Source organism: Panicum virgatum, chromosome 2K, assembly GCF_016808335.1.
Source record: "Panicum virgatum strain AP13 chromosome 2K, P.virgatum_v5, whole genome shotgun sequence".
NCBI lineage: Eukaryota > Viridiplantae > Streptophyta > Magnoliopsida > Poales > Poaceae > Panicum > Panicum virgatum.
Window position 1 is genome coordinate 3,919,904 of NC_053137.1, and position 19,927 is coordinate 3,939,830.

The 19,927-nt window shown below is 44.9% G+C and overlaps 3 protein-coding genes across 8 annotated transcripts; 1 reads left to right on the forward strand and 2 right to left on the reverse strand.

Annotated features, from left to right (window-relative positions):
* The first annotated feature begins 3,767 nt into the window (after positions 1-3,767).
* On the forward strand, positions 3,768-6,663 carry LOC120661797 (N-acetyl-D-glucosamine kinase-like). 2 transcript variants are annotated; one of them, XM_039940763.1, is made up of 7 exons: positions 3,768-4,394; positions 4,540-4,687; positions 4,811-5,002; positions 5,154-5,282; positions 5,635-5,804; positions 6,041-6,171; positions 6,262-6,663. In XM_039940763.1, the coding sequence occupies exons 1-7, from the start codon at positions 4,196-4,198 to the stop codon at positions 6,331-6,333; spliced, it is 1,041 nt and encodes a 346-aa protein (XP_039796697.1). In that variant the 5' UTR covers positions 3,768-4,195; the 3' UTR covers positions 6,334-6,663. The 2 variants fall into 2 exon arrangements, with proteins under 2 accessions (XP_039796697.1, XP_039796688.1); XM_039940754.1 differs by having other exon boundaries at positions 3,770-4,394; positions 6,426-6,636.
* Positions 5,261-13,173, reverse strand: LOC120661779 (WPP domain-associated protein-like). Of its 5 annotated transcripts, none has more exons than XR_005670039.1 (7): positions 12,809-13,134; positions 9,731-11,676; positions 9,320-9,446; positions 8,736-8,837; positions 8,417-8,514; positions 7,462-7,645; positions 6,983-7,375 (listed from the first exon to the last, which is right to left on the reverse strand). XR_005670039.1 is itself a non-coding variant. In XM_039940730.1 (6 exons), exons 1-5 carry the CDS (start codon positions 12,824-12,826, stop codon positions 8,431-8,433), a joined length of 2,277 nt encoding a protein of 758 aa, XP_039796664.1. In that variant the 5' UTR covers positions 12,827-13,173; the 3' UTR covers positions 5,261-7,645; positions 8,417-8,430. The 5 variants fall into 5 exon arrangements, 2 of the variants coding, with proteins under 2 accessions (XP_039796664.1, XP_039796675.1); XR_005670043.1 differs by having other exon boundaries at positions 7,035-7,375; positions 9,320-9,441; positions 12,809-13,136; XR_005670042.1 differs by lacking the exon at positions 12,809-13,134 and adding an exon at positions 12,100-12,729 and having other exon boundaries at positions 7,035-7,375.
* A 2,080-nt stretch (positions 13,174-15,253) lies between these two features.
* Positions 15,254-18,971, reverse strand: LOC120661810 (ferredoxin--NADP reductase, embryo isozyme, chloroplastic-like). Its single transcript, XM_039940770.1, has 6 exons — positions 18,759-18,971; positions 18,608-18,670; positions 17,600-17,932; positions 16,402-16,621; positions 15,859-16,099; positions 15,254-15,679 (listed from the first exon to the last, which is right to left on the reverse strand). Exons 1-6 carry the CDS (start codon positions 18,783-18,785, stop codon positions 15,421-15,423), a joined length of 1,143 nt encoding a protein of 380 aa, XP_039796704.1. The 5' UTR covers positions 18,786-18,971; the 3' UTR covers positions 15,254-15,420.
* Positions 18,972-19,927: the final 956 nt, after the last annotated feature.

Consider the following 19,927-nt stretch of genomic DNA (forward strand, 5'->3'; position numbering starts at 1 on the left):
CTAACCAAGAGAAACGTCACACGCACACTGTGTTGTTCAATCACTCATCACAAGGTCCTAGCCCCACGGGCATCTCAGGTGCTAAACTTTACGCACATGTTTACACATGCTAAAATTTTTAAATTTTAACTAAAATTTAATCCACTCAATTAACATTCCTATTTGGATGAACTAATATTAATTTTTTTGAAAAACTGAACTAATACTAAAATTTATCACTTTTATCTAAACTAATACTATTTTTTTTTGAAAAACTGAACTAATACTAAAATTTATCACTTTTATCTATTAGGCTCCGTTTGGACGTAGATATTGGAGGTCTTTGGCATTGAATTGAGTTTAATACCAAATCCAACTAGTATTGGAAATAGACTATAATACCAAAACTGTTGTTTGGGTGTCGATGGAATTGCCCGGTTGCATTCAAGGTGCTAGCATATACTCCCTCCATATCTATAAACTTGACGTTTTGGACAAGGTTTGGGTCAAATATTGGGAATATAAATCATCAATAACTTTTAAATTGTTGAGTTTGCAAATATGAAAATTATATGAATAGATTTATCTTAAAAATATTTTCATAAAAGTATACATATACCATTTTTTCATAAATATTTTTATAATAACAAGTGGTCAAAGTTGTGTTTTGGAGACCGTGTCGTTGTCCTAAATGTCAAGTTTTATGGTATGGAGGGAGTACTAATTCACATTTGGATGACATACCGAGGAATTGATTTCACCATGAGCTCCACGACGAGGTGAAGGGAGGGGCGCAGCCTGAGGCCTTGCCGGTGGAAGGGAGCGGCATGGGCCGGGATCTCGCCAGTGTAGGGGAGGCGCAGGGGAGCGGCGCGGCCCGGGGGCCTTGCTGCCGGGAGGGGAGGGGCTCGGGGCCTTGCCGCTAGAGGAGGGAGGCGCAGGGAGCACGTGCGGCCCGGGGCCTCGCCGGTCGAGAGAGGCGAAGGGGAGCGGTGTGGCCCGAGGCCTCGCCGGCAGAGGGGCGCGCAGGGGAGCAGCGTGGTCTGGAGCCTCGCCGGTGGAGGGAGGCGCAGGACCTCGGTGGCGACGGAGGGGAGCGGTGCGGCTCGAGGTCTTGCCGGCGTATGGGAGGCGCAGGGGAGCGGTGCGGCCCGGGGCCTTGCCGGTGGTCGGTGGAGAAGGGTGCACAGGGGAGAGGGCAGCGATGCAAGAAAAACAGGGAAAGGTATCGATTCTTTGCAATACGGAGGGGAGGGGCGGGGCTCGGCATTGAGGGATGGGTTGCGGCAGCAGGAGGAATACCGCTTGGTATTGTGGTCGATTTCCAATTCCAATTCCTAGGTTATCCAAACAATTAGTATTCGTGGATCCAATACCAATTCCGAATTCCAGGCTTCAATATCTACATCCAAACGAGACATCATTTGGATGTAAGATGCTGTATGGGCGGGGAGAGCCCCGCGCGGGGCACGGAAAATAACGGACAGGTCCACCACGCGCATGTGCACCTGTCGTTAGTGCACGTGCAGTGCCGCGGCCATGTACGGAGCCTGGCCTGGAGGAGGGAGATGGGCGCGCGAGCTACGCGCTCGCGCTCGCGCCCGCCGCGCCGGCTGCGCTGCGTCGCGACACATGGCAGGCCGAGGCGCGGCGGTGCGCCCTAGCAGGCGTGCAGCTCAGCTGGAGCTGTACCACAGCTAGCTCGACCTGGTGGGTGCAGCGCACGCCATGAATGCAAACATGTTGGGCTGTGTTTAGATGCGAAAAACGAAGCTAAAAAGTAATATAACACTTTTTATTTATATGTGGTAAATATTGTTCTACTATAGGCTAACTAGGCTCAAAAAATTCATCTCGCAACGTATATACAAACTGTGCAATAAGTCAGGGGCGGAGGCAGACCCCGGGCCACCCGGGCCATGGCCCGGGGTTCGGCCCAAATTTTTCATGTATATTATCTATCTTTCCGTATATATTTTCATGTATCTTTTGAATTGTGAGTTTGTGGACGTCTATACTTAAAACTTGGCCCGGGGTTCGTCTCAATCCTGGTTCCGCCCCTGCAATAAGTTATTTTGTTTATCCACATTTAGTATTCCATACATGCGTTATTTGCTATATTTAATATTTCGATGTGACGGAAAGTTTGGAAACTTCGAAGAAACTAAACACAGCCTTGGTGTCTTTGCTCCATGCATTCCAAGCCGGAAAATCATGGTTTACTTTTATTACCCCACGCTCAAAAGTTTCGAATCAAGGCTTTCAGAGTTTACCAGTAACTTCGTTCCAACTTACAAATCGAGGTCGAGGCTCATCGTTTACTTTTCTAGTGTGCGTGTGTATATACGAAGAGCACAAAAGTCGTAGGAACAAGGCAGTAAACGGAGACGAGGAAACAAAACAAAACAGAAATGTGCTCCGTGGGCCGAGGCTTCCCCCTCGCTGGGCAGTTAGTGGGCTCTTGACCCTTCTGTCTTGCACCCCCACGCCACGCGCAGCTCGCTAAGGCATACAGCTCGCGCGAAATTCCGGTACTCTGTAGTCGCTCGGAATGAGGAAGCATGCGTTAGCGATGGAGCCATTTGGATGCACATCAATCAGGTCGCCAGCACCTATCCAAAACAACAGCAAGATTTCAGACCAACTGCCACTCCAGATTGCCAAGACAATTTTTTTTTAAATCTTTCTCTTGGTTGTCAGGATGCAAACCGGAGTCTCCCGATGTCACCAGTCCAGTGTCCGCTTCTGAACGTCGCGTAGCTCTGCCTTGCCAGGATTCAGACATATGGCAGGAGAAGAGGTCTTCGAGGGATCCAACCAAACAAATGAGGGGAGGCTACAAGGACCAGACCTTATTATACTCCGTATCAAGTAAAGTATCATTCGGGGATAATGTAATCGTGATGAAAGGGGCCGCGTGCCGAGCGTGGTAGGGCAGGGGGGATTTTGTCCGTCACCGGTGGCAGCGTGTGCCCGACGACCGGAGCCATGGCGTGACCGGAGAGTAAACGGGCGTTGAACGCACCTGCGCAAGCTTGACACTTGGAGCACAAATGGTTTAGTTTAGGTTTGTGGAGATAACGAAACGAACGCACGCCATCTGAGTCCCAAGTAAACTGCAGGGCTCAGTCTAGAATTGGGACCTGACCTGATGATCATGCTGTTAGGCCAGGCAACTCTGCAGCAGCAGTGAAACGTCCGTCACCTGTGCGCACCTGAAAATTCCCATGTAAAATCAACACGAGCTGGGAATCCACTTTGGGTCTGTTGCAATGCAAGGTGAATCTAGCAATACAATGAGATGTACTCCCTCCGTGCCAAATTATAAGTCATTCAAAGAATCTTAGAGAGTCAAACCATCTCAAAGTTTGATCAAAATTATAGAGAGAAATATAAAGATTTATGACATCAAATAGGTGCACTATGAAAATATAGCTAACAAAGAATCTAATGATACTTAATTGATATTATAAATATTATTATCTTGTCATATAAATTTGGTCAAATTTAAAAAAATTTGACTCTCCAAGATTCTTTGAATGACTTATAATTTGGAACGGAGGGAGAAGTGTTTAACCTGTCTAGCGTTGATGTCAGTTTCTACCATGGACTTGTCTGCGACACCTAGTTGCTTCATTCCTTGTGATATCTCCACACGTGTGATCAAGGGGACGCAGCTGCCAACGCGCAGAGTCCAAAACCTGCAGCAGATATAGATACCCACAAATGCGCTCAGTAAAAAACAAGAAATGTGCACGGCTCAGTTCTTACCACTGCCGTCAGTAACATCATCAGCGCACGTATCCCGGACCGGCAGTAATACGGCTCAGCAGCCGTAGCCGTGAAGAAACAGAGACATTTCTCTTGCTCTCACCAAGCGGCCAGACAAGCAAACAAACGCAAAAAGGTTGGAACCGGAGAGGCCTCCGGCGAAACCAAGTAAACAACTCGGCCGTCGCGCCATTGACCGCGCGTGCGGACAGCCGCCCTCCGAATTCCTCCGTCGTCTTCCTCCCCGTCCCTTTCGCCTCGACTAGACATCCCTAATACGTACACATATATGGAGCGAAGCTCACCTCAGCTGCAGACTAGGAGTTAGTGGCCGGAGAAGATTCCTCTTCCTCTTCTTCTTCGTCTTCCTCAGGGAGAAGCTCACCTCAGGCAGGGTGTCCTTCTCCTTCTAGTGTCCGCGGGAGTGGAGTGTTAGCTGATCAGGATGCAGCGGCACACGGGACGGGACATGTGGGACGCGGAGGAGTGCCAGAGCCCGCGCATGGGCAGCGTCATCCTCGGCGTCGACGGCGGCGCCAGCAACACCGTCTGCGTCTGCATCCCTGCCGCCATGCCCTTCAACGACCCGCTGCCTGTGCTCTCACGCACCGTCGCGGGATGCTCCAACCACAACTCCGTCGGAGGTAACAGCATCTGCACTCACCCAAGGATCGTATCCTGCACCGATGATCAATGATTGTGGTGATAAACCAGTGAGCAATTCGGTGGAAGTTTCTTTGCTGGTTAAAATAGGTTGCTGTTTCTTTTTTTCTTGTTTCGATTGTTCAGAGGACAGAGCAAGGGAGACCCTGGAGAGAGTGATGTCGCAGGCGCTGCTCAAGGCACGCCGAAGACGATCAAACGTGTGCGCCGTCTGCTTGGCCGTAGCAGGCGTCAACCATCCAATCGATCAGCAGAGAATGCTGGATTGGCTCAGGTCTGTCCAGCTCCAGCATTTATGTCCAGTCTAACGAAGCTAATTCAGTCAGTTGTCAGCTGAAAACTGCAACCTTGCTTCAGTAGTAACTCTGAAACTGATTTGACCACACTTCTTTTCCAGGGAGATTTTCCCAAGCCATGTCAAGCTGTTTGTCGAGAACGACGCGGTGGCAGCATTAGCAAGTGGAACCATGGGCAAGCTCCACGGGTGCGTGCTGATCGCAGGGACAGGGACGATAGCTTATGGGTTCACCAGCGATGGCAGGGAAGCCCGAGCAGCAGGTGCAGGGCCGGTTCTAGGTGACTGGGGCAGGTTAGTCAAGAGGACTACGTTTTCTTATGCTTATGACAGTAACATTAATACAAGAGAACTGAGTTTGTGGAAGCTGATTCATAACTATCTACTCTGCGTGGCTGCTGCTGGTGAATTTGTTTAACCGGTTTATGTGGCATTTCATATGCAGTGGGTATGGGATTTCTGCACAGGCAATGACAGCGGTGGTCAGAGCTTATGATGGCAGGGGTCCTGAAACGGTGCTTACAAACAACATCCTTGATTTTCTTGGGCTGGCATCACCAGACGAATTGATAGGGTAATCCAATTCGGCTCAGTAGTTTATGATTTATTAGTTTCACTTCATGTGGAAAGTGCATACTTCACTAGCATAGTTTGTTCAGTAAATTGAAATGGGTCAACTTAAACACTGCCTGAATTACATCATCTACCTATGGGGTATTTTCAAAAGATGAATTAATAGGTTAATTTATTTTGACTACTTACTGGTCCTACTTTACGTAAAGAAGTATATTCATAAACAAGTGAGGTGATTCAGTGGCTTAGGTTTGGTCAAGTCAACAAGAACTTGTCAAGTTACAATAGTGTCTGTGTTGCCAATTAAGCATAAATGGCAGCTTCTACTTACCTGTTCATTCTTCCAATGACAGATGGACATATGAAGACCAATCGTGGGCTCGGATTGCTGACCTTCTTCCAGTTGTGGTAGAATCTGCTGAGAGTGGTGATGAGGTGGCAAACAAGATCCTACACAATTCAGTTGGTGAACTAGCTTCCAGTGTCAAAGCTGTAGTGCAAAGGCTTGAACTTGGTGGTGAAGGTAACCCTATAATACTCTGATTATCTTCCTGGATACATGTATAAAAAGAATGCTTAGAGTTTTCTAAAGCATGTACAAAAAGAATGCTTAGAGTTTTCTAAAGCATAAAAAGAAGACTTTTGGGAAAGAAAGCATTGGTCACATGAAACTAAACAAGAGTAACCCTCGAAGTTGCATTTATCCATTTATGAGACTACTTCATAGAAGAAATTTCTTAATATGTTTCACCTTCGCAGATGGCAAACATCCATTTCCACTTGTTATGGTTGGCAAAGTCCTTGAGGCAAACAAGAGGTGGGACATTGGAAAAGAAGTGATAGATTGTGTTACAAAACATTACCCAGGTGCTTATCCAATACACCCTAAGGTGAGCATTGAATCTAAGAAACATTCTTCAGATTATGCAATCTTCAAAAAATAAGTAGCTGAACACTGGAAACAAATACCAAATATGTAGGAGAAGATTTTATTGACACGGGGAAGCAAAATTTGTGCTGTGTATATGGCTATATGCTTGAAAAGTACCTAATAAACACAGTTTACAAACTGACACATCTTCAGACCCTACTATGAAATTTCGTAAGTCAATATCCATGAACTCATATCTGATTGTACCTGCAGGTGGAGCCAGCAGTTGGTGCAGCATTATTAGCATGGAATGCTATAGCAAGCGAATTAGATGGCGATATTAGAAATGTTCAATAATGAAACTTTCTACACATTATTGTATATTATGTTAGCGTCAAACCTTCACCTAGCATTTTCCATTTGCTGTAACAGATTGCATGAAAAGGTTGTAACCTTGTCAAGATAAGAAAATTTTACCACGAAATCTGGTTTAATGGGAGTTTCTTTGACATATTAGGAGTGACAGAAAGAACATTATGTGCTTATGGGAGACTTTGCTCCAGTAAAATTTGGAAACTGTGATAGCAAGCATGCCCAGAAATATGATGCTCTAGAAGATAGCGATAAGCAAAGCAACTGCACTTACCACAATTTCAGTCATCTGCTGCTCATGCAAACAACCAAGCAATGAACATAGTAGCTATAGCAGTCAGCCATGAATACATCACTCAGATACTCACTTACTCAATCACCATGGAATTTCAATAATTTTTGAGAAATAAATGTAATTTATGTCATAATTTTGGATGAGGCCAGTTGAGATAACTCTGTATCCAAAATAAAAATTTATTGCCCTGGAAAAGTATTTGCTTCCTTGAAAAGTGAACAAATGTAGTACATAAATGAACAAATGTAGTACATAAGAATATCATATAGACGTTCATAAGACCATTAGTACAAATCAGGACTATAAAATTTATAATGAGAAAAAATAACTATAATCTAGTAAAGGTACCTTGAAGTAGTGAATGCTTACAATACAACTATAGCTTGTATAAGAGCGAAATCATTTCTATACATGCTGCTGACAAAATGGTATCACTCTTGAAGTTTATGAACTGAACTATCATAATTCGTACATTAGAAGGTGTATTCACTTCTATATACACCATATAGGACATGAATCTAACAAATCCTCAGCGGAGAGAGCAGTGAAGGTACAGCTGCATCCATTACCAAATGATGTTTAGACAAACACATTACTACAATTTAGAAATATATTGCAGTGCAATTGCCTTGACATTCATACCCTTAGGTTTCAAAATTCAGTGCAACTGACCACCTTAACTTCATTGTGGCTGCAGATTTGCAGGGTCCATTTGGCGATGGATCAATTTCGTAGTCTTGTGACAGTATGCTGTTCCTCCATTAGGAAATTAATACCTCTCTAGTGGTTCTTAAGCCACTCTCAACTAATTCTGGGCCTAAATTTTCTGTAAGAAACAAATGTTAATCAGCAGTAAGAACCACTCAACAGAATTTCATAAAAATAATCTGTTCTAAGAAAACATGAAAAACAAAGCATAGTATTGAAGATTGCTAGGGCGCAAGTCACATATCCACGTCCGTTTTGAGATCAATGCATATTCCTGATGGAGAAATCCAATAAGGAGATGATAACACAATGTGTACTAGGTGATTACGATTAATTCCTTTTGTTTTTGTCTAAGTTAGGTACTGATGGTGCGAGATGAATAAATAGAATCTAACATTATGATAAATTTTAGCAAAAGAAGAGTTACAGAGTATTGATGTGATAAGAAATATAGGAGTTAAAGTTAGCGCGCCCCACCTAGCCAACCCTACCATAAAACCCAGGTGTTATAGTGGGAGGGGTGGGGGCTTTTATCCTCAGTCCAACATTCCCCCTACTGCGTGCGAGCCGGGCGAGCCGCGGGGCTGTGCCACCTGTCCGGTCTCAGCACTTCGGTCTCAGCGAACGCAACCAGGGAAATCGCGCAGCGGAAATGCGTGGCCGGGAGGGATCGAACCCAGGACCTCGGCTCTGATACCAAGTTAGCGCGCCCCACCTAGCCAACCCTACCATAAAACCCAGGTGTTATAGTGGGAGGGGTGGGGGCTTTTATCCTCAGTCCAACAGTTAACATCACAACAATTCACGGTCAATATTTAGCAATATCAGAAATCCAACGAATTACGATGGAGCCTTGCTTCTATGATTGTTAAACAAAATGCCAGCTTACCTAGCTTCTCCAAGTTATATTGTATCTTGCAATTCCTCTTTTTGCCTGCTTCTTATACCTGCAACAAGCTTGCATGTCTTCAAGAAAGCATCCAGTAGCTGCATACACAGCATTAGTTATGAATTACCGTTCTGGCTATCAATGATTCATCGTAAGGGACCATGTACAAGCATTTTATTATGAACAGAAAATTCATATTTACAACTTTTTATAATAAAAAAAGACAATTCACATGTAAAGAAGCACCAGCTCAAGGTGTAGAATGATTAAGAACTAGGTAAGACAGGAAAAATTAACACTGGGAACTTGAGATAATTACCACAGGATGATGCTGGAAAACAGAAGAGTAGTGCTCGAGAGTTACATATATCTTTTGAACAAGGCTTAAGAGTGCATTGACCTTGTTTCCCAAAATATCTACCTGAGTAAAACAGAAAAAAAAACAGTTAAAGAGGTTGCAAAAAGGGATTTGGAAGTTGTAGTGTCAAATAGAAGCATACTCTAAAAACCTGTCACGAATAAATACTAAAGTAGAAGAGGTTCATATCAGTAGTGTCTCATTTGCATGCTACCAGAAATGTCTAATTTACAATATTTTCCTTGTCAATTTGTAATTTCCAAGCTCACTAAAAATATAAAGAACATTCACATTCTGAATAGACATCTATGAGAATTACTTTATAATGTGAACAAAATGTCTACGAGATAATAACAGTATGCAGTCCTGAGTCCTAACTCCTAAATGCAGTTGTTTGACACATAAATGATCATGAACCTTCAGTAAATACCCTTGAATGTTTGCATGCACCATTACAACAGAGAGAAATCATTTTTTCTGAACTGTAAGCAAAAAATTAAGAAGCGCGAAGAAATATATGATTTGAGCAGACTCAGAAAACACACCTCAGATTCTGCCTTTTGAAGCTCAGAACGTCTTGTGTCAATCATTTGCTTGTACCATAGACCTTTCTTTGTCAGTACAATGGCTTGTTGTACCATATGGTTGCATCTATCATTAAGGATTTCTGTCCTGAATTCAACAACTCTTATCAGTTTGTGCTTGCATCAATGGAATGGATTATTCCACAATGACTATGGACCATTATAGCTAAGAAATTTTATATTACAAATATACTCATAGCAAGTATTTTTACAAACATTATTTTGCATCCAATTTGCCACAAACAAAAGGTGCTGTTGGGTTCTAAAAAATCATTAAGCATACCACTCAATCATAGAAAAAAAAAGGACATGCTGAAATGTATCGATTTATGTTCAGGGAGAGATTGAGATTACGAAGATAGACGCACATACTTTTTCTCATTTCCTTTTATATCTTCTGACATTTTATGTTCAATCTCCACAAATTCTTTTGATAGATCCATGATTGATACCAGAATGCAATCTAGCTGCTCTTCTTGCTCTCTTTTACCTAGGATATCACTGTAATCTAACGTTTTTGTTTCAACTTCTTTTAAGGTGGTTGAGGCAACCTCTAAAGTCTGATTCAGCTTGATGAGCTCCTCATATGGCATATCCTGATCAGAAATCTCATATGGTCTTCGTGGTGCCACATGAGGCTCCATCTCAATATCACGAAGTATCATTTCCTCACTCTCTTCCTTGTTTAGATTTGGATCTTGCTTCTGGATAAAATGCTCCTTTTCTAGTGTTGACAGCTTTTCCTTTAGCTTTTGATTTTCTTCATTAGATAAACACAACGCCTTGTCCTTTTCTGAGAGTGCAGCTTCATATGAGGACAGTTTTACATGAAATTTTCGGGTAGTATCCTCCAAGATGTTCCTATGATTATCAACCAATTTTCTTATAACAGTTTGGTAAATTTCATCTCTGATAGTGCTTTCGACATAAAGATCCTCATACTCTTCTTCGCTGTTGTTGATTTGCCTCAAATGTTGTTTTTCTAGAGAATATTGAAGTGACATTTTCCTGCTGGCATCAGATATCTGGCGTGATAATTCCTGAGCATTCTTCGTCTTCTCGGCAAGCAAACACCGAAGATGCTGGTTGTCACGGTATAGTGAATCAATTCTACTATTCAATCTGCTTCTTTCATCAAGTGCATCACTAGTACTGCAGGTTGCAGGTGCTGCCACTCCATTGGACATGATTTGGTCAAATCTTGAAATGACCTCAGGGAGTTTCTTCCTTAGAGGCTCGAACTCGACATCATACTTAAGAGCCAACGACCATTTCTCTCGTTTGAATTTGAACAGCTCTTCTGTTTTCTCTTGCAGATCCAACTCATGCAGCCTTTTTAATTTGCTGATCTCAGATCTGAAGTAGTTAATCATTGCTTGTCTATTCATACCCTTCAGATGCCGGAAATCAGATTTTTCTGAAATAACTTCACTGGGACTTATAGATTTCTGTGTCGCAGAATTCTGGTTTTGCTCTGAGGAAGATAGAGAGTGATCCTGATGTGTTCTCTTTCTGAAAAAGCTTAATTTCCATTTGTCGCTCCAGCTACCCAAACTTTCATGCCTACAAAGGGGAATTTGGGGTTCCTCTTCTGAAGGTAATAGTATATCAGAAATAACAATCAGGTCTTCACGGATGGAAGCACACTGAGCCACAGTTTCCTGCCAGTTTTTCCTTAGACTCCTCACTATGGAACTTTGCTCATACAACTTCCTCTCTAGCTCGTCCTGAAGACCTCTAATGCAGTCTCCAATAATAATTCCAGTAACCTCTAACTGTAATTCATGTTCCCACTGAAGATCACGAATTGAAGCATTGACTAATGTGAGCATCTCTCTAATTTGTTGGAACACCAAAACCAGCAGCACCTTCAAGCTGTTGAACCCCTCATCTATCTCAGTTAGCTTACCAACATGGCAAGCTGTAGAGCATGAACCATTTGCATCATATTTATGGGTCAAGCTATAGCTTTTGAAGACCCTTATATCCTCAGTGAGCTTATTAAGCCGCTGATCAACTTCTACTTTCATCAAATCTAAGTACTCTGTATAAGTAACTTCAACATTTGCATCCAGAAGGTGTTGACGCAACCTTGCCACTACAGACGCAAATGGTTCAAAGCTGTTTGAAACATCAGATGGTTCAGTTGCGTCCTCGAACTCGATAAAACTGTTGTGAAGCTCTGAAGAAGAAATCCTAGAGTCAGGGAAAGGCCCATTGAACAAGGACATGCCACTCTGAGCAGTACACCATGATTGGTCGATGGTGGTTGGTCTAGTCAATCTACCAAGAAATGGATCCATTCTTTCATCCAGAACCTGCAGTATTTTTTGTATAAGAAAGATTAAGCAGCTGATGGGAAACTCAGAACGCCAATTAGTTGCTGCAGTAGGAATTTACAATTGATGCAAATAAACTCGATGGCTTTTATGAAAACAAGAGATGCTTAATTTCTAGGAAATGAGACTAGCAACTTAACCAAGCAAGTTTCTGTCTTGGTTAAAAGCTTAGTTACTGATAGTACAAATACAGTATATCTGCCAGAGGTAAATATGCAGGACACACGTATTCATCATGAACGCTATCCACTCAACAATGCTCAAAATGTCAAATGGGCTTAGGAAAATGTCGATGATAGAACGATGCCTCAAGCTGATCTTATTATCAAGATGCAGGTGTCAGATAGGCATGTTACCATATACTAAAGGTATTTAAACCAGAGGAAAAAGAAAGAAAGAAACCTCATCTATGCTACACTCTTCAGCAAAACACCCAAAATGTACAGCCCGATGCTGAATACATTAAGGGACGTACAACTCTAGTTGGTCGAAATTTCAAACGCGTCACTGTTCTCAAATTTATTAGCCGGTAGCATCCACCTTTTGGTTATCAAACACCAATTCAGTTACTACCCAGTAATAAAGTAGTAATAACGAAAAGCAGACGAGCTCTGGTGAAGGATGCGAAGTGGTAATAGCCAACAGCGACAGTAGCAGGACGGGAAGGGCAGTACGATTGGCAACTATTCCATTCCCCTCTGCGCTCAGCCACACCAACAGCCAGCCAGTTGCGGTAAAAATGTGCCCGAGTTACCAACGGCAGTGAACTGCTGGACACTGCAAGGTGATCACTGAGCAGACAGCAGAGCAATTCAGCAACCACCACCCTGCCCTGCTCGCCTCCCGCACCAAAAGCAGAGCACGCGTGAAGCCACTGGGTTTGCCGTTCGCGCATCCACTTGGATTCCCCCAAACCGGCAAAAACCCAAGCAAAAACACCCTCGAAGCGTCCCAAACTGCAGCCACGAACCACGCCCACGCCAGTCACCATCGAACAACCCAATTCGAGCCGCACCCGCCAATTCGAGCATGCAACCCCAAAGCCTCAGAACGGCAGAATCACCCGCGCAAAACCCGAGCGCACGAGCGCTGGGGCGCCGGAGACACTTACAGGCTGGATCCGTGCCATTGGCAGGAGCCGGAGCGGCGGCCGCTTCAGCAACCCCTACGCCGCGGGGGCGCGGGGTTTTTGAGCCAGCCGTTTCCCCCAGGAGGAGCCCTCCGCGGGTGGAGGTGGCCGGCGCTGCCCCCCACGCTAGGGCTTTGGGATAACGGCCGCAGGCCCGCGGCGGGAGGGGTGGGGTGGTGGTGGTGGATCGGAGCCCGGCCGTCGCGAATTGGTGTGGATTTGAGCGGCGATCGCGACGAGGATTCGCGAGGAAGACGACGACGCGGCCGCTCGCTCTCTCACTCGCGGCCAAAGCTGCCGAGAGAGGAACAGACAACCAGAGGAACGGGCCGGGTTAAAATGGCATCGGCCCGAGCGCGGAGTAGCGGGCCGGCCACGTAGGCGGCTGGTAGGTGGGCCCGGAGGAGCATGGGCCCGCGAGGCGGTGGGGTTGGTTGGGAAACTTTCCCTTTCTTCTTTTTCACCATAGAGGGAAATCTCTTTTTTTTAATTTCAACATATATAAAAAAAGTATTCCAGCAGATTAATTTTTCCTTTTTTCTATATAAAAAGGGAGATGCGATGTCTCACTTTTTTATTGGGGATTGAGAAAAAATAAAGGGGAAAAGAAGATGGAAAATCAATTTGCTAGAGTAGTTTTTTCAATATTAATCCCCTATATGGAGAAAAAGTGAAAAAAAGAAAAAGAAAAGATCAATATAATGCGCGATGGGCGCGGGACGGGGGGAGGCGGGGCCCGCGCGTTGGCCGTAGTGGGAGCGTGTGGGGCGCTGAGCTGGACGGCGCAGTGGGGTGCGGGAGTGAGGGGGCGCCTCGAGATGCGTGCGGGATTTGAGGGTGGCCGTCGGATCGGTTGGGGCGGGGGCTGCTGCAGTAGTAGCCACCGAGTCCGGGCTTTCCCGCCGGGACAAGTGGACAGCTGGTTTGCGTCCGTCCCATGGCTATGCTTGCTTGGCATTTTAAGTTTTTCCCCTCTCCAAAAATGACGAGATAAAATTTTGAAAAGATAAAAATGCCAAGAACTGACACAGCAATATTTGAGACCTGGTGTTCACGTCTATCTCCAATGTAATAAACTTTGTCTATTTTTGTACCCCCTAAAATTACTATCTGCTACTATATCCGGCTAGTTGAGAGCTGAAATCAATGAAATATTAGGTGGGGAGCCTCCCCCCCCACCCCCACCCCGGTCGACCTTCAAAAAGAAAAAAAAGATTAAAAAAACAGCTTCAAGAGCTTCAAACTTCATAGCAAAATGTTCGTGTGGGAACGGAGCTGATGAACACAGATCTCAGCTACCACACCACTTGGCAAGCAAGCTGAGAGCAGAAGCATGGGAGTACGTTTAATTTGAGGGGCCATGACGCCATGGCGTCACTGACGATACGGGACTTGGGATCTGATTCGTTTTAGCTATTCTAGTAGCAGCGGATCACTAGATCTAGAGGCTTTGGCACTTAGCACGTTCGCGTAGGCTGATTGAACTGTCCTAGCAGAACAGATGTGACAGGAAGCAAACCACGTGACGGCTTTAATTGCCCAAAACTAACAGAATGTACGCGTTATTTTTGTCATCAGGTGAGAGGTAAAACTTCAGTCACAAGAGATTCTTCAAAGTCGCAAATGTTAGATCTACTAAATTCCTTGGTGAGATGGAAGAGATACTTCAAAGTCGCACATGTTAGATCTACTAAATTCCTTGGTGAGATGAACAGGAACGAACATTTGAAAGAAGTAACTTCAGCGGTGATGTTCACAAGATTTGCTTGAAAATGCCAGCAGACGCAGGTCGCCAATATATTTGTTTACTACCCCAAAACCTGAAACCTGTTGCAAGATTGGCTGCACTTGTAACTGGACAGAGCCTTTACAAATCATGGAGACCACGAGATGTGTAAAGCACCAGGTGAAATCACCTCTTCTTTTTGTCACATCTCCATCGCTGCATCCCAACTTCAGCTGCATGTCGTCCATAACAGCAGCGGGAAAAGGTGATGGAAAGGCCGGGAGTTCGCTGAACGTTTCCCCTTTTCCCTTATGTTTACCTGAAACTGCTGCTGGTGATCTGGGAAGGACCAGACACGCAACCATAAAATAAAGGAGGCAATCATGCAGGAATGTAGGACCATAAGACTAGCATTTGTGTGATATTAATTATTCAACAGAATAAAGCGAGGCCCAGTGGAGATGAGAGCCTTTGCTTCTCTGAAAAAACAATTCTGTCCTCTGATGTGGGGGGTGGGGGGTGGGGGCAAAGTTGACTGGGCCAGGATAGTTAATAGACCATAATGGATAGTAGTACAGTTCAATAATGCATAAGAGGTGGACAGTCAAAATATGCATACAGCATCGAGAGATACCCTTGAAAATAGCTTAATAACCGATGCGAAATGAGCAAGAAAAGCTGGTACTGGTAGTGCTCTTCAATAAATAGTAACACCAACTCTAAAGCATGTGCTTCATTTTATTCAACATTTGGAGCAGAAGCTTATGAATAAAATCCACAATTTTACATTGCAACAAGAATCGTTCAATTATATGTCCAGTTTCTCACCTTGTTGAGAAACAATCATAATCTGTGGCATTTTCACAACCTAGTAAACCTCCACGTGCCACTGCTTGTTCTTTTTCAGCTGTGACAGCTTCTGGTCCCAGCTCTCTCCTCTCTGCTCGGCCACCCTCTTGAGGGTGTCCTGGATCCCTGGCATCATCCCCTTCAAACCACAGAAGTAGATGTGCGCTCCGCCGTCCAGGAGCTTGAAGATTTCATCACTGTACTCCTCAATCTTGTCCTGCACGTACATCTTGCCACCGTTCTTGTTCTTCTGCTCCCTGCTTAGTGCTTTGTCATACCTGCAACGTCGACATTTGGATCAGTCCAGCAAGAACCATTCAGCTTTACTTCGGTCAATTGAACTATGGAAGTATGTGGGCACCACAGTGAAATAAACAAAGCATTAGTTGTAGCATTCTCAGTTATATCATTAGGTTAGAATGACAGACGATGATTAAGCTTGAAAAACTCAAAAAACCTGAAATTGTCTGGGTACTGCTGAAGGTAGGTAGTGAACTCTTCGTCATAGAGAAGGCTGTCAGAGTTAGCAACACCAAGGAAGAGCCACGCCAGACCACCAAATTTGTAAGTTGGGACATCTTCCATGAACATACGACGTAGGTAGCCACGGTAAGGAGCAACACCGGTGCCAGTGGCAATCATGATATGAGTTGCATTTGGATCATCCTCTGGAAGAAGCATAATTTTGCCCGAGGGGCCTGCATGAAGAAAAACTATTATGAGATGCTTAGGACAGGAATAACCAGCATATGCCTTGAATGATACAATGGGTACAGTATCAATTATAAAAAAAGGAAAAAAATAAAAGATGATCAAGCTGAGTATACCCTCTATATGCGATCATATAGAACAGATTTCAGTAACATAGTTTACAACTCCATGTCTCCATGAACTCAAGGAAATGTTGAAAGGGCTATTTTTGCGGTTAGAAGCTACCATTTATTGTTGGAAAACACATAACAATGCTTTTATACATGACATCCAAGATAAAGTTCTGTACCTGTGATCTGAACTTTGTCCCCTGGTTTTGAATCACACAGGAAGTTACTGCAGATACCTTTCTTTGAGGGGTCTTCCTTTCCAGTTTCAGGATCATAGTAAACAGCACGGCGAACACATAAGCTTGCCGTCTTTCCATCAAAAGAATCACCATACCTAGTAGAAGCAATAGAATAGAGCCTAACAGTATTTGGAGATCCAGGTTTCTTCGGATTCTCCCCCTGGCAACAAATATATGAGGCCATATGAGCAAGGTATTAGATGTACAAAATGCTGGTTCAGAAAAGAAAGCAGATGCAGATAACAATGAAATTAAAATTAAATTTGGTGTGTTAACAAGTCATTTGTACAAAAGGCCTAAATTATCAACCTTGTTAAAAGCAATTGTGCTTGAATTTTGACAAGGCTTTACAAGTAAATTTTAAGTTGTAACATTGTTTGTCACGTTATCAGCAATCTTTTTTTTTCCGAAAGACCCGGACAGATTCCGGCGTTAATTTATAAAAAGAAAGCAGAGTTTAGGCGCCAGAGGTGCCCGTTTTACAAACCTGCTCCAGCGAAGCCAGAGACAGGCCGGGGCATCAGAAAAGCCCCACACCAAAGTAAAACAAAAGGAAGCTAATTACTCGCTAGAAAAAGGTCTACTAGCGCCGCCAGATGCTTTGCTCCTGCAGACATCCAAAGCTTGGCCGCTTCTTTGATCTCCTCGACAATACCGCTTGCTGACTTAACTTGATCATCAAAGATGCGTCTGTTCCTTTCTCCCCACAAAGTCCAAATAACCAGTATAGCCAGTGAACGGGCTCCCTTAACATGTGCACCCAACAGATCCCCAGTTAGGTTTTGAAACCAAGATGGTAGATCATCAGTAGGTAGACAGGAACTTGGATCAAAGGATTGGCAGTGAAACCAGTCGCCCACAGACGTTATCAGCAATCAGAGAATTGAAAATACTGGATACACTTTCTCCATATGTATAACAATAATTTCTGGCAAGAGATTTAACCATAATATTGACAACATACATCTGAACAATATAGCAACAATGAATAAATAAAGAATCTTTTGAAAATCCAAGAGACTATTCAGTGAACACTACACACTGGCAAAAAAATGGAAGGAAAATGTGTAAAGTCCATGAAGGAAAACAAAACTACAGAAGTGCTGCATTATGCTTAGCAGAACAAGGAAGTACTTACCGGAGGAATGACACCATAACTCTGTCCTTCCCAGTATGGAACATTGCCGCCATGGTCAATGACAATGTGGCATGTTTCACCAGGGGCTTTAGGGCCTACAAGCCTCTCAACTGAGACAATCGTGGCTGTGTAAGGTTCCTTTGGTTTGTATAAGTTGAGCGGCGGCTCATTTGCATTCTCCAATTCAACAGGCTTAACAGCAACTTTGCTTTTGCTTGCTTGTTGAACAGACATACAGAAGACCTTGTTCAAATGCCTTGACTGCTGGGTTTTTTCCCATGCTAAGCTCTTCCCAACCCATGGTTTGCTCCGGAAGTTTAGACAATTGTTACTCTGAACATAACAAGCGAATCATGTAAGGCTAATATCATATAGCATCAAGTAGGAAAAGCCGAAAATGCGGGAAATTCACTGTCCGCTACCTACTCAGGTAGGAGTATTGCAATATTAAATTTGCGACTACAAAGTCATTCTCTGGGAGAAAATCCGGTGGTTTCTGCCCTGAGTTATGCTCAATACCCCTTCACCCTTGTCCAGATGATCTGAACAATTAGTACACTAGTGTGAAACAGAACTTAGTAGGCATCAGCCACTTCATCCATAAAGTTAGCAGTGGCAGAAAACAACTAAAATACACACTTAGTTCAAACTCTTCAGCACCTACTTTAGCTACTTGCCTAGATAACAGTATGGTGGGTAATCTGGGCACTGGTTGTAAATCAAACTACCAGTGTATCACTGAACAAAATCCAACAAAAATTCTAGGAAACTACTTATGTCTCTAGCAACCAAGTGAGGCCATCCTGACATGCATTTTACTTCAAGTCGTATTAGTATTGCTACTGCTCTCAGGAAGTGTAGGAAGAGAATTTAGATGTTTTGCCTCTCTGAACTATGGTCTACAGTGCCAACCACGCAGACCCAGCCACGAGATTCCCGAACAAGCACCCCCAAAATGAGAAGAAGTTTTTTGCCTCAGTACGCAACCAACCCATCCAATCCAAGTACCTTGCGCGACGAGCCCTTGAGGAAACCGTCCGAGCCGACGGGCTCCAAGGCTGCTGCAGCAACCTGCACGGGGCCAGAACTCACATCAGCGCTGCACGCGGCGAAAAGATGAGCCCGGCATCGCGCGTCGCGCCGCGGGGGGTGCACGTACCTGAGTTCCGAGCGCGGCGGAAGCCATCGCCGGCCGACCGGGCCGCGAGGGAGGAAGGGTTTGCTAGGGTTTTGATCCGACCGCGGGAGGCGAGGCGAGGCGAGCGACGGCGAGGAGAGGGACGGGTTTGGCAGTTCGGAGGAGAGAGTTCTGAAGAAAGGATAGCAAGGCGCTCCTCGCACCCACTCTGACAGTGACTGCCGAATTTTGTGGTGCTCTGGCTCTGCGGCTGACGGCTATAGCATCGTCACTTGTTTTTTTTAAAAAAAATAAAAGACAGGAGCACTGCCACATCATACAAGAAGAATGAGCATTCATATATAACGCGCCGAAGCGAACACCACCACCACACAAACAAACATACGCAAACAACGCACCCAACAAAACACTACACCTTCACAACCTGGGAGATAAGCGAAAGAGGCCGCCACGAACTGCGCCGTTGTCGTCAATGCTGTGCCACGCCAAGAGCCGCAGCCCGCTGCAAGCCCGAGCGGCTACCCGAACTCCTCCACCATGGGACTATCACTCTCAAGCCGCACGAACGAGATCGTAGAAAGATCGTCGATCCCTCTGCAACAGTGGTGCATCAACAAAACACTCCTGTCACAGCACCAATGAACACCACTGATCCTGGGCACTCTGCGTGGGGGGCCTCGCCTCTCCCACCGCTCACACTCCTCTGGCAAAAGACTCAGATATCTGAAACCGCTTTGAGAGCACCACTTCCGCCCAACCGTCACCGAGATCACCACTGCACCTTGCTCGCTAGCTCAAGTCCTCCAGCACCCCATGGGCCCTCTGCACCTTGCCGCCAACACAAAGACCTTGCGCACCTCCTCTGCCACTGCACACGGGCCATCCAGACCACCCCCACACTGCCACAAGCCGATATGAGTCTCCAAAAGCGGCGCCTCCAAGGAGGTTACGACGCAAATGGCGCCGTCGTCGCTCATACAGTAGACTGGACCGGATTTTCACCCCAAGACCCCATATTTCAGGACGCGGCTCCCCATAGTGATGCCCCCAACAGGGAGAACGACGCCCCAAGACGCCGTCACCACTACCACCTGCAAGAGAGCCGGTGAAGGCTTTCGCCCAGATGAACACGCGCCTTACGCACGATCACAGACAAGCAGTAGCAAACAAGCTCCTCGCCGCCCCCGCAA

What these genes read in the sequence shown, in the direction of transcription:
- LOC120661779 (XM_039940730.1), bottom strand. An exon ending in TTCAAAAGGCAGAATCTGAG is followed by an intron (nt 8,838 to 9,319) that starts GTGTGTTTTCTG and finishes TGTTTTACTCAG; the next exon opens with GTAGATATTTTGGGAAACAA. An exon ending in TTTTCCAGCATCATCCTGTG is followed by an intron (nt 8,515 to 8,735) that starts GTAATTATCTCA and finishes CTGTGTATGCAG; the next exon opens with CTACTGGATGCTTTCTTGAA.
- LOC120661797 (XM_039940754.1), top strand. Translation starts at nt 4,196, where the DNA reads ATGCAGCGGCACACGGGACGGGACATGTGGGACGCGGAGGAGTGCCAG. An exon ending in CAACCACAACTCCGTCGGAG is followed by an intron (nt 4,395 to 4,539) that starts GTAACAGCATCT and finishes TCGATTGTTCAG; the next exon opens with AGGACAGAGCAAGGGAGACC. An exon ending in GTTCTAGGTGACTGGGGCAG is followed by an intron (nt 5,003 to 5,153) that starts GTTAGTCAAGAG and finishes TTTCATATGCAG; the next exon opens with TGGGTATGGGATTTCTGCAC.
- LOC120661810 (XM_039940770.1), bottom strand. Translation starts at nt 18,785, where the DNA reads ATGGCTTCCGCCGCGCTCGGAACTCAG. An exon ending in TCAAGGGCTCGTCGCGCAAG is followed by an intron (nt 17,933 to 18,607) that starts GTACTTGGATTG and finishes TGTTATGTTCAG; the next exon opens with AGTAACAATTGTCTAAACTT. An exon ending in CAGTACCCAGACAATTTCAG is followed by an intron (nt 15,680 to 15,858) that starts GTTTTTTGAGTT and finishes TCGACGTTGCAG; the next exon opens with GTATGACAAAGCACTAAGCA.